At 46.3% G+C, this 13,907-nt stretch overlaps 1 protein-coding gene across 1 annotated transcript in view; it reads left to right on the top strand.

Moving 5' to 3' along the window:
- The window catches only part of LOC118770848 (protein scribble homolog), an 88,661-nt gene extending 78,360 nt beyond the window's left edge, over positions 1-10,301 (top strand). Inside the window, exons 39-42 of the mRNA XM_036518580.1 lie at positions 2,211-2,350; positions 2,938-2,975; positions 7,916-7,970; positions 9,840-10,301. Of these exons, the coding sequence (XP_036374473.1) occupies positions 2,211-2,350; positions 2,938-2,975; positions 7,916-7,970; positions 9,840-9,976 (370 nt within the window). The 3' untranslated portion in view covers positions 9,977-10,301. The remainder of the gene's footprint in view (positions 1-2,210; positions 2,351-2,937; positions 2,976-7,915; positions 7,971-9,839) is intronic.
- Positions 10,302-13,907: the final 3,606 nt, after the last annotated feature.

Here is a 13,907-nt window from a genome sequence, read left to right on the forward strand (position 1 = left end):
CACATACACGCACACACACACATACTCACACACATGCACTCACACACGCACTCACTCACACACACATACACTCACTCACACACTCACTCACACACACGCACACATACACTCAGGCATACTCACACACATACACTCTCACACACGCACGCACGCACGCACGCACACACTCACACACTCACACACATACACACATACACACTCACACACACTCACACACACTCACACACATACACACATACATACACACACACATACACACATACACACATACACACTCACACACACTCACACACATACACACATACACACATACACTCAGGCATACTCACACACATACACTCACACACTCTCACACACATACACTCACACACTCTCACACACATACACTCACACTCACACACACGCGCACATACACGCGCACATACTCACACACACGCACTCACACACACACACGCACTCACACACACGCACTCACACTCACACACACACATTATTTAGCAGTATTCATGACAAACGCAAACACAAGCACCACTAAAGGGACATAAATGGGAATTGCAGATGTGGGTAGCAGCATTCCAGGTGAAGGTTCACAGGATCCCCTTGTGATTTAATTCCCCAGCTCCTTTCTCTCTCCTTCTCCCAGTCTCTCTCTTTTCCTCTCTCTGTGGTTTGTTGTAAGTCATTGTATTCCTACCTGTTTTCTCCTTCTGATGTAGGTGTTGTGTCACTAAGGGGGTTCAAATGTAAGTTCATAAACATCGCTAAGGGCTAGAGCCACTCAAGCTAAGAAGAGAAATAACTTAATAAATGTAGTAATTTTAAAAAAGAAAATATATTAATAAAAAACTCATTATTATCTAATGGATAAAGCTAGTAGTGTTTCTGTGCTGAACTGTGCAGATACGTTAATGCATTAATGCTCCTCGGTATGAAGCAGGGAATGTTATATTGAAATTTGTAATAATCTGTTTTGGCTTGTTTGTACAGCAAACAACTTCATATTCTGGCGGTAATAAGCAGTGCTACACAAGTGTGTGGCTGCAGATTATGTCAAACGTCTTGTCAGAAAACCAGAGGGGACAACAAAGTGTTGAAATTGGTAGAATTCCAAATTGTATAAATCCATGCAATATTATTCTGAAGCTGTTTTCCAGTATGTCTAAATATTACGGCATTATTTGTGCTTTCATGGCAAATCACATATGAAAGTGTTGTTTGCCACAAACAAATATGATACAAGTCTCTGCTAAAAAGGATAGTGATGTTAAGACTCAGTGAACCCCTGCTTGTTTTCTTCCTCCTTGCTGTTCTTGTTGTTGATCTTTAATTTCCTAACCTCCTTATCTCCTTGTGCGTGTGTTATTTCTCCTGTCTCTGTGTCTTTCCCCCTCTTTCTATAACTGCGTGTCTGTCTGTCTGTCTGTCCTTTTCCCTGTGACCTGATTTTCCCGCTTGGCCCCACTCCTTCCTCCCCGCCCCCTCGGCCCCACCTACCCTCCTTCTTGGCCCTGCCCTCTCCCTCCTCCTCCCTCCCTGCCTCCCTTTAGCCCCGCGCCCTCCCCCCTCCCCGCCCCCTCGGCCCCGCCCCACCCCCGGCCCGATGGGCTGGAGGAGGATGTTAGACAGTATGAGCAGAACCTGGCTAAAAGACTGTACCAGTCCCGAGTGAGGGCGTCTCAGGCCACCGCCTCGGCCCCCCAGCCCAGGTCTGCGCTCCGCTCCGCCCGCCGCTTTGCATCGTGGGGAGGGGGGGTGGGAGGGGGTGTCTCCTCAGGGTGTTCATTGGCAGGACCCCGGGATTCAGAGGTCACGCACCCTGCTCACATTTGGCTGTTACCCATCCAGCTGTTCTGTCAGCTCAGTTCACCACGCTACTCTTTCACTATGTGTCACGCTCATTAATAGGCTACAGCTGTCTGGGCCATCTTTGCTCCTCTCTCTCTCTCTCTCTCTCTCAGTCCACACTTTGTCTTGCCCACGCTGCTCTTTAGCTAAATGCTCTCTCTTCTCTCTCCCCGCCTCATAGCTCTCTCTCCCTCTCTGCCCCATCTCTCTCCACCCCCATAACCCTGTCTCCATGCTTCCCCCACCCCCGCCTCTGTCTTTCTCTCTCTCTCTCTCTCTCATAGCCCTGTTTCCACCCCGACTCCATCTTTCCCTCTCCGCCCTGTCTCCGGCCTCTGACCGTACTCTCTCCCTCTCCCTCCCAGGATGAAGTCACTGGAGCAGGACGCTCTCAAAGCCCAGATGGTGATCGCCAAGTCCCGGGACGCCAAGAAGCGCGGCGCCCTGGACCAGCTGTCCGAGTCGCCCTCCCCCGCGCCCACGCCCTCTCCCACGCCCCTGGAAGGTCTGTCCGCAGCAGAGCCTCCACACGAATACCACACTAATACCACACAGGGTCCTGTACATCACTCACAGGAAGCAGAGGATCAAGCAGTGCCTTTTATTAAAGGGAACTGCTTTATCCTGGTATTAGCGTTCTTTATTTGGGTCCTCTTTGTTAGGATTTTACTTAGTCATTCATTTATTTATCATGTACTTATTTGAAAGAATCTCCTTTTGTGCTCAGAGTCAGTAAGATGTACCATGATTACATTACATTATTTAGCAGACGCTCTTACCCAGAGCAACTTACGTAGGTTGCAGTTTTTTACAATGTTATCCATTTATACAGCTGGATATTTACTGAGGCAGTTGTGGGTTAAGTACCTTGCCCAAGGGTACAGCAGCAGTGCCCCAGTGGGGAATCGAACCAGCAACCTTTCAGTTACAAGTCCTCCTCCTTAACCACTATGCTCCGCTGCCACCCCAAATAAGCTATGTACAGTGCAGTCACCATAGTAGACATTGTATCTGCAAAAGCACTTGAGACCGAAAGCGATCTCACCCATTTGATTCAGACTGATCATTTTGTCTTGCTTGACCCCTTAACAGATGCAAGCCCTCGAAGTGTGACGTCACCGGGCAGACTGGTAAGCGCTGATTTTTATTTATTTATTTACTTATTTATGTATTTCTTCCCCCCAGTGGACTGTGTCTCCCAGGCAACATGCTGGGTGTGGATCGGCATCCCTTTTGCATAAGATTTGTTTCTAAGGATTGCGTGTCACATGCCCTGAGCCACCTGCAAATTTAAATCAGCAGGGGCCCAGTGCGGAATCTGAGGTCTCGCCCTCTGTGCTTGAAATGTTTCGCTTCACAGGCATTGAAAGCCTCCTGTTCTCCCCTTCACCTGTTTTGATTCTTTTGCAGGAACTCCGCACTCTTTATATACAGTATGAGAGAGCTCCTCTGCTCACCATAAGATCTGTATCTCACTCTTTCTCTTTGATTCCTCCAGTTCTAGTGTCTTACATTTACATTTACATTTACATTTATTCATTTGGCAGACACTTTTATCCAAAGTGACTTACAAGTGAAAAACCATGAGTCAACAATATTAGAAGTGCTGCATGAGCAGCTTTCAGTGGTTGGCCAGTCATGGTACAAATTAGCTGGTAGAGATAACGGGTGCGTTAAACCGTTAGATTACATTCATAGTTTACTTCAGTAGTCTTTTCATAGTTTAGTAGTCTTCCTCACCACCATAGGCATCTCGCATTCTTTTCCCAGCCCCTGCCCAGTTTAATGGCTGCCTAGAGACAGAACCCCTCTGTTCCAGTGTTAGACAGTGAGGTTAGAGTCTCGTCTTTTTATTGTCGGTCCTCAGAGGCCAATCCTCAGCTACTTTTACAGACTGGCTATTGTGGCTGAATGCAGACTGCAGTTTTAGCAGTCTGGTCTCCTCCACTCGAAACAATAGTGATCCTTTGTTCTTCCCTACACTCTGAGCATGAAAGAGGTCCTTTCCATAGTCCCACTGCTGGAGATAGTTTCAGCAGCTGGGAGTGGGAACCATAAACGTAGCGTGGAGGGAAGAAATCTGCATCGTTTGTCTCATATCTAAAAATGTACCTTCAGCTTTTCCCTCAAGTTGGTTATCTTCTCAGTCACTGTATGCCTAATTTACTGAGTTTAGCCAGCAACAGGATGTGATTAACGTGTAGTGTAATTTGAATTTTATGAGTCGAAAGTGGTGCATATTTTCCACTGCCTGCACAGAATTGTGGAGGCTCTCGCTGTAAAGACTCGCTTACTCTGAACGTTTGCTAGACGTTTTACAAGGTTGTGAAGCCTGGCCAACAGCTGAAGCTTGTCTGATCCATTTGTAACCACTTTAGTCACCCGGCCAATCACAGCCCGGGATAGATCCCGCTTCCTGCCGCTTGACCCGCCTCCCCGTGTGGGCCGGGGCTCCGCCTCTTCGCTCACTCCTTATTTGCTGTCCCTTTTAGTCCCTGTCAGAAAAGAAGTTTGACTACCGTCAGTTCGCTGCGATTCCCTCTTCCAAACCCGTATACGACATCCAGGTATCGCTTGCATGCTCAGCTCCCAGATCTCAGCACTCTCTCTGAGGCTCTCCGCTGTCTCCCAGTCCCCTCACCCCATCTCCCGGCCCTAGAACTCGGCCTCTCTGCTGGCCCCCATGTGCCTGGACAATGGAAATCTGGATTCCTCAAGCCATGGCTAGATATTCATATACATGAATCCAGGCTAGATATTACCGTTTTGATCAGGAAAGGACATCCTTGCATCGATGAAGTAGCTTCCATCTTGGTTGTTGTTTCCATTGACTACATGGCACAAGGGAACTCTCCTTAACCTGACCTGCCACCAATGATATACTATGCCAGCCTCGATTACCGCTGAAGCAGGAAGTCTGGATTTGCACTTTGACATATCCTGCTAATGTTCACTCAACAGCAGATTTGAAGCAATTGTGTATCATCATTAAATTTAATAGATTTCTATGAATAGGAACTAATCATCTCAGTATTTGACCTCCTGCAATCTCCGGTCTCCCCGAGTAAGAAAGTTATTAGTACTGTTGTTAATCAAAATGAGTGTAAAGCCTTATACCTTCCACACCTGTTTTTACTCCTTTCCTACACTCCACTCTCTATTTCCCTCCATACATGCCTTACAAGCCACCTAAGTGTCTTACATCGACACTCACCAATCTTGGGAGCTGTGATACCCACCTGACTGGCACCTTGCCCCACCCCTAGCAGATGGCTATAAAAATGAGGAGACGTCACCCGCATCCTTGTCCTTTCTGTCTTCATACCCTGTGCTGCCCTCGAAACATGGATATATCCAGCTTAATTAACAGTGAGCTGCTTGAATGAAAGGTCATTCTGAAGCCGCCTCTCCTCCGGGAATGAGTGTGATTTAAACAGTAGCTTAAAAAAAGCATGAGAGGCAAAGAGCCCCTTTGAATAGCCTCTTTAGTCACTTCAGTGCATTTCTAGGTTTGGGCTCTGACAGTGTAAGATATACAGGCGTTAGGCACTAGGCAGGCAGTACATATTTAACACGGTCTGTGCTGCCTGATTCATATTTCACAGTACTGTCAAACAGCCACGCTCAGAGTCTTGAATCAAGCTGTAGTCCAGATTGCCCAGGCTTGAAATTAATTCTGAAAATCCGGTTCAAATTGTACACTCTAGAGAGCCATTTATCCAGGCAGCCAGAAATGGATGTGCAGTAGCGGCAATGGGGTATGAAAATAAGCCAATCGGATAAGACGGGAGATGTACACCCCTCAGTCGTGGGTGATGGGCGCTGGGAAGACTTTTGTGGGGAGCTTGCCCTGACAGAGGGAGCATTGAGAGGCTGAGAGAGCATGGGGGAAAATCTCCTCTTGAGCTCCGGTTGATGGCAGGTCTTCTGTGGGTCTGTCTGTACCGTTGTCCGTCATTCCTAACTTTTCCTGGTCTGGGTCGATCTGGAGAACCGGTTACTGTACTTGTCAGTCTGTGTTGGTGTATCTGCTGCTGATGTTGACACTGTTAAGCACAGAAAGGCCACCCAATGGCTGTCCACCTCAGCCATTTGTTCAAAACTGTCATAACGGTACTTATCTCTTATTTTCTCTCTATAGCTCATTTTTACTCATTACGTATTTACTATATATTCCACCATCATCTGAGATGCAGAAACCAAAACCTTATGCCTGTTAATCTCATGTTTTTTATCACCAGTTTGAACCTAGATTAGCTGTGAAGGCCAGTGCTGATGCTAATGCATTGGTCTAACTCTTTATTAGAGGAGAGTCCAGTTTAAGGGCTTAGCTGTGGAGACGAGGGCAAGCTGATCTTCTGCTATTTGGTGGACCTTTCATAGTGTTTTAAGCAGAGTTTGTGTACCGTGTACTCAATATTGATCTGGGAAAGAGGTATGAGTAACACATAGGCTGTACCCTCCACTCTCGTGTGCTCATTGGTGTCTGCCAAATTCAGTCCTGGGCATAAAAAATTCACAGCTTTAAGGTCAGAAAATGATTCGGAGAAAATCCCCAAGTAGCAACAGTAGGTTACATTACATTGCATTTTTGTCATTTAGCAAATGCTCTTCTCCAGAGTGACTTACAGAGGCTACAACTTAACATATTGTCCATTTATACAGCTGGATGGTTACTTGCCCAAGGGTACAGCAGCAGTGCCCCAGTGGGGAATCAAACCTGCAACCTTTCGGTTACCAGCCCTGCTATTTTATTAGATGTCCCGTGACCCTAGAAGGAAACAGATGCAAGCTGGAGGGTACAGCCCTTGGGAGTAATGGAAGGTTTTCCAGCTGGGATGAACAGGAGTGGGAGCAAAACGCCCTTTTTCCAGGAATCAGACGCAACCTCCTCATAGCACACATGCATCGACCCCTGACTTGAAAGGCAGCACTGAAAGTGAGACACGCTAGGTTGTGAACCTAGCAGTGATCACGTGACTGATGAATATGGACCAAACAAAGCACTTGTCCATTCGCTTTTGCACCAGTCGAAATCATTCAGCCTTTCATAGCACTTGATGAACCCGTGAGGCGGATGGTGGAGCCTCACTCGGCCTTGAGTGGGATCAGCCTGCTGTGTCAGTGGGGTGTCTGGTCTGGTCTGCCCCCCTCCCGGTTTGCATGCTCGTGGCAGTTGTAGGTGGGGGAGTATCTGTGGCTTCACGAGGTGAACTGTGTTCCATGGTGTGTTGGTGTGCTGGACCGTGCTGACCTCTGACGTCTTCCTGGCTGCGTGTTAACATGCGCTTTTCCTGCTCTCCGGGTCGCTGTGTGTTGAAGTGACTGCCGTTCGGTGTACTGTGCCGCCCCCCCTGGGGTCTCGTGTCACCAAGGGGACCCCTAAATATTGCACCCCGGATGGACCAGGCTGGCAGGCTTAGAGGGTGATGCAGGGCACTATGGGTAAATTTTCAGACAGACCAACAGGCCTTCAATCACTTAGGTCAAAGTGTGCATATTTCTATACAGGTAAAGCCAGTTTGCATTCACTGAATAATTTTAGAGGTTGCACCAGTTTAATAGGTTTTCAAGTCCTTCACTCATTCCTTTTTTCCAATCTGGTTTTAATTCCTTCACAGTTTTTAATTGATCAGTTCTAGCTTAAATGAAATCCAGTGTTTTAAAGTTAAATGCATAACCCCATATTTGTCAAAAGATTTAAGATCTTTTTGTAGTACATTTCTATTGTGGAGAGGTAAAAAGAAGAATCTCCTGTGTAGTGAAAATCAATGAGCAAAGTAGTGAAGTAGATATGTACCACATTTTTAGATGGCTGCAGTATAAGATCAGTTTTTTTCTATTCCTTTTAAGGAGAAATGAGATGCGTCCTTTTTGAAAATGGTATGTTATGCTGATTGAACAGAATAAGGTGGGAGACCCAAAGAGTGACCTCATTTGAGTTTTCCCTGACCCCTCTACCTGTCTGCCTGGCCCTCTGATTCATTGGTGGAGGTTAACCAGGAATTGGGGGTGCCCTCTTCTCTCCTCCCCCTCTCCCCCTCTCTCACTCTCTCCTCTCCTCTTGCAGTCCCCCGATCCCGCTGACAGCGTTCACTTCCCTGACCACAGTCCCAGCAACGCCGGTGAGTTCTCAGCCGACCATCCTCTTCATCATCTTCATCATCATGTCTTCAGAATGGGCTTCCAATCAGAACACAGCGCAAAGAGTCTGAAACACAGTCTGCTGTAACTGGAATGCATAAGTATCCAATTGCAATTGTACTACAGTTACAGTTATCTATTACAATTAAGGAGATGCCCTTTCAGCTGTAGCTAAATATATTTGAATTCATCAAAATGCCACGCTGCAGGTCTTTCACTCATTTAATTTGAAAATACATAGCGTGCCACCAGCATCAAAAGCCTCCAACCCCGCTGTAACTGACCACAGGGCCGCTGTGAGTGGAGTGAAAATTTACACACTGAAATAACCTGGTTGGCCAGCTGTTACTTAAAACATGTATATTTCGACAGGAAAGACAATATGACAGAATGATTGTGACCACAGCTTCCTACTCTGTAGCAGAAGAGGGTGTCAGCCATTTCTCTATATGTTGTTCTCCTTGAAGTGACACTCACGTGACCCCCCACTTTGATCATCCCCCAGATTCAGGTGACTTCCTGGGATAATCAGCTGTCAGACCTTGGTAGGACGTGAGTGCGTGAGCGTGATATAAATGGGGAAAGTGATGATCGGCCTCAATGCTTCTCTCTGCTTTTCTCTGTGTGCAGAAGCACAGCTGCCAGCATGGTGTGAGGGGAAGGGGTGGGGGTGGGCCATCCGCACGTCTGATCTACAAACACACACCCCAAACCCACAATACACCACACTTCCTCCTACACCAACACCGACCGGGTGTGAGTCCTGTAAATGCAGCTTGAGCCTCTTGGTTCAGAGGTTAAAACCACAAACCGGTACAGTTTTTAGACTGAGGCCAGGTTTCGGACCACTGTTAGAACAGAGCCGGTCATCGCCGCAGTGTCTCAGTGGGGGCTTCTCAGGTGGGCTAAAGCTGAGCGAGGGTCCTGGAGAAGGTTTGTGGGTCTGCTGGGTCTTCACCCACTGCAATCACGGGGGTTGTGAAGGGAGGGGAGCTGATTTCGCTGGGCTTTCCTTGCAGGTCGAGCTTCACTGCACTAATCGGCTGCGTCTCTGCGTCCCATCAGCCCCTGGGAAACCGGGATCTGCTCCAGAGATTCCCAGGAGGCTGATGGTCCTCTTCCTGCCTCCTAACCCCTCTGAGCGTGACAGAGAAAGAACACCCCCACAGCCACATTCACTTGGTGTGTCAGTAGGATAGAGGGCTGAATAAGGCTTCAAAATCGGTGTTAAAGTCTGCTGCAGGGAAATGGGGGGGGGGGGGCGGTGGTATGTTTGCCTAAAGCTGTTTGTGAGAATGGAGAGGCACTGGGGGGTCAGGGAATACAGCCTTGTAGATAACAGATGTCACCGGAGGGAGTGTGGGGCTTTTTAAACACAGGAGCGGTGATGACAGAAATGTACTGAAAGGAGCCAAGCACCGATAGGCCTGTACACGCTGACAAGATAGGCGTATGGGGGTCAGTGTGTGCTCCTCTCCCAAACAGACCCACGTTTTGGCTCACTGACAGGAGGTGTTCACACCATTCTGGGAGATAGTGTTAGAGTCAACTTTGCCCCTGTGAAGCATTAGTCCACCCCTGGGGAGAAGTTCTCCGTTATTGCAGCAGTTAGGGGCCATTTTTGTACTACAGCACAGCCTGAAGTAAAACTGCCCGAAGACCCACCAAAAGGCCTCTTCCAAAGCCTGTGATCGAGTCGGTGTGTGTGCTCTGTTGCTTTTGCCTGCCGGTGACCGCCCTCTCTTCCCTCCCTCTTTCTCCTGTTTTCTCCCTCTCTCCTCTTCCCTCCCTCTTTCTCTGACGTCCCTCTCCGTCTCCTCTCTGCCCTCTCTCTCCGCGTCCTCCCACAGCGCCCCACTCGGACTGCGACGCCCAGGTGTCCCCCTCTCTTCCCTCCACCTCGGCGCTGGAAGAGATGGCGCTCTACAGCAACAAGCGCAAGCTGCGGCACGGCCGGCGCAGCCTGGAGACTGCCGTTCCCACATAACGCTGCCCGCGCCGCCAGCCACTGACGACAGAGACCCACGCACACACACACACACAGACGCACTCACACACGCATCCCCAACACACACACACACACTCACGCACGCTGCTTTATTGACAGACGCATTAAGGGCGTGTTTCCATGGAAGCGCGCATACTGCCTGTCGGGGCTGCCATCTCTGTAAATGAGGTGGGTCGTTGCTATGGAGATGAAGCCCACAGATAGAATGGAAACACCTTCACTAATTCCTGGCTGTGACAGGCAAAGGGTCAGGGTGGGGCCACGCTGTTACGTAAAAAAATATGAAACCCACCCTGTTTTTATATTTGCAGTCTTCTTTTTTTCTTTTTCAGTTTGCGTTTTAGAAGCTGAAATATTTTAACTGGTGACAGATCTGTTTTTATTTTCTGCCTCCTCTACGATTTTGAGGTTTTCATTATTTTTAATTGTTATTTTAATATCTTGTGGAGGAAAAAAAAAAGAAAACTAATTGTTGTTTTACTAACTGTAATGATGTTATGATGATTAATTTTGAAAAGTTTACTGTTTAAGTGGATGTAAGATAGAAGGGTCCTTGGGAGGCTGTAAATATCTAGAGGGACTCTTAACATCCTTCTTGCCTAAAAAAAATAATCATTCTGCTACCTTCACTGCCACCTGAAGGCAAGGAAACTGACACTACATCTTTCTGTTGAGCTGTTCTCTCGCTCCATTTTAAAGACAACAGTTTTTATTCCTTTTAAAAGTAAATTATTTTATTATTTCTTCCAATGTGATCTTAAGGTAGTGGGAAAAGATGACAGTGAATGCTGCAGATGGGACTTGTGTTGGTAGGACTTTGTAGTACATATCAGTTTTGGTGAGGCTAAGATGTGCCTGGCGATTGTCACGGCAGAGACTGTTTTCAGAGTGTTGGATGGTAACACTGAGGCCTTGTTGTAAAGCTTTAGATTTGTATGAATCACTTAGTGCTCAGCTGGTAGAATTTCTTTCTGCGGTGCTGGTTACATTACAGCTGAATGTATTCCCAATGATACGGTGATCTGAAAGGAGCTGTGGGATGTGTATCCCACAATACTTTGCAGTATGCTGTGATTGTAAATGGCTGGTCACAGCAGAGCTCTTCTCTTGACTGTGTCCAAGCCGAGAATCATGGGATAGTCCCTCGGATCTTAACTGTTGCGGGTCGAGAGGAGATCATTGAAATTTTCATTAGAATGCTGAAGGCTCATTTGCTGAAATTCCATCTGCTCTAATAGGTTTTAGATTTGGTAAGGAGCCTTGAAGCTACTCAAAGTTCATTAGATGTTTTTAGGCGTCACCAGATACATTGGCTAGGTTCTCTGGTTGTTTACTCAAACATGTTCTAAGAATTCAGGTGTCACATCTGGACACTTATGTAGTAGATATGTACAGTACTGTAGAATGGTAGTATTTATAGTGTTAAATAGGATATAACACATCCACGGGGCGAAGTAAACAAGCAACAGCAAAAAAAAAAAACTAAATTGTTCAGAAATAGATTTTTTGACAGTCTTGGATGGAACTGTATGGTGGTAAGAGGCCTCTGAACACAACCCCCTGGCTTCATATACGACTTCAGCCGAACCTCTGAGGGAAAGATTAGCTTTCACATTTGTAGGTGGCAGCGAAGCAAACGAACGGATCACAGTTTCAGATCTCTCGGAACATTCCGGACCCGGCGTTTGAGACTACACTACGGAGATCGGCGGGTCCATCAACCCGAGGACCGCAAACCAGCGCAAGTCGGCGACGGCTGCAGGAATGTTGGCGGGAGGAGCCGAGAGCCGCGATAGCGGCCGCAGCTGGAAATGGCAGCCCAACCTTTTCGCGGGCAACGCGAACTGCATGCGATCATCTCTGACTGTGGACTAGTTTTTAAAACACTTCCTCCTTTTCTGGAATTCCGGAGGGGCTCGATCGCTCCCATTCTGAACTCTGTATCAGAGCCTGCTGTTCATCCCTTACCTTCCAGAGCTGGTGAAGGTAGCAGATGTTAGTGTCTTGCTCTTTGTTTGGTTTTTTTTTTTTTTGTTTAAATCTGAAGCCACTGATATATCCTGTGTTACAGTGTGAATAATGTACATATACATCAGCACATTAAAATTACAAACTGAGCCTACTCATGCTGAGGTCCTTTCAGCATACAGACTGGTGACAACAAACAGACAGAAACAAGACTGGGAGGTACCCGTGCATACAGTGGACAAGTTATCTGATGCCATTTTTCTCAAGACAAGTTTCGCAAGCCCCCTCAAACATAGCTCTTTGTGTTACTCTCAATTCAGACTTCCTTCCTTTAAACTGCTGTTCATTAAAATCGATAGCTCTGTAACATACTTCATGAAGATTCGATGTTGGGTTTAATTTGACTAATTACCGCTTGGTTTTGTACTTGCTAACTGAAAACCAGTCATTTGTGAATGTTTTTTTTTTTCTTTTTTAAATCAGATAAATCTTTCCGGGATTTTCCAAGCAAAGGGGATGTACTAGATACACTACATTTTTACACACGGTTGTTTTATAATTTAACTGAATTTTCTCGTTTGGTTCTTTTCTCTGGATTTTCTTGGGGGGCTTTTTGTTTTTCAAAAGGGAGGGTTGGATCAGGTGACGGTTGGGGGTTGTAGCTCATCCAAGACTGTAACTAGTGAATTTGTACAACCAAAGAAGTCTATTTTGTGGTTCAGGAAATAATAAAAGTTTACTTTTCATTTAAGAGCTGATCTCCCTGTCTGTGCCTTGCTTCTCTTTTGTTTCATGTTCACTGTGTGTGTATTAGATTTTGCAAAGGAGCAGCAGCTGGATTTCCTGGGGTTTCGTCATTTCAGGATTCTTGGTATTTTTGGCAATTTAACCTGACGAGTAAAAAGTGCACCAAACGAATGTACAAATCCACAGTGAATGGATCAGTCCAAGATTAATGAGCTTACATGTGCAGTGTCGCAGTGAATGAATTGGTCCGAGATTAACCATCTTAAATGTTCAGGATCACAATGAATGAATTGGTTCAAGCTCAAAAAGCTTAAATGTACAGTATCTCAGTGGATGAATAAAGTCTGTAACAGAAATGTATACACTTAATGCAATTATTCTTAGAAAGATATAGGCCTACATAAGGTTCAGTCCTCCAACACAAAGAGGTCAATACAGCATTTACTGAGCCCACTCGTTAAGCAATTATCCCACTGTACCTCCCCAGTTATCTTTGAGTTAATTACCAACAATTAAGCACAAATGGCAGTGATGTTTAGATCCGGCACTGTCGTGTTGAATTCAGTTGGACTATGTAGGACCGCAGACAATGCAGACTTCTGTAAAAGGTTGCGAATGGGTTTGTTGGTAACAAGCCTTGAGGATGCCATTACACACCTTTAACATACAGGCTGCATCGTAGGACACAAATGCAGTGACATTAAAACCAACCTTGAAATCTTTTAATCATTACTAGATGCCATCTGCAACTGAGGAGTAATTTGGTGATAAGGTGTACTGCTGGAAGCATTCATATGGACATTAATTTCACAAATATTTCCTTGAAGGTCAGTTGTTATTTGTCTGTGTAATTAAAACACTCAACTCTGTTCAATTCGTGAAGTTTATCATGTGGTGCCTGGATCTCTCACAAACCAAGAAGAACCAGGCCCCTGTCCACATTGTCTACATGGATCAGGCCATGCTGGGTGGGGACCAGCAATCTTATGCCTCTTGGATGTAAAGACCAGGTGCCACCGTTACAGCGTGTGAAAACGGAGGATGTTAGATCTTTTAGGGTGTTCTACACTTGTTGCCAACACAAGCTTGATGCGGAGGTATCAGGAATTTATCAGGACTCTCCTGTTTGGTTTGCGCTTGGTATGTCCAAACTAAACACTCTCCCCGGATTTTAATGTTACAGCATTTATTGACC

This window comes from Megalops cyprinoides, chromosome 24 (genome assembly GCF_013368585.1).
Source record: "Megalops cyprinoides isolate fMegCyp1 chromosome 24, fMegCyp1.pri, whole genome shotgun sequence".
Lineage (NCBI taxonomy): Eukaryota > Metazoa > Chordata > Actinopteri > Elopiformes > Megalopidae > Megalops > Megalops cyprinoides.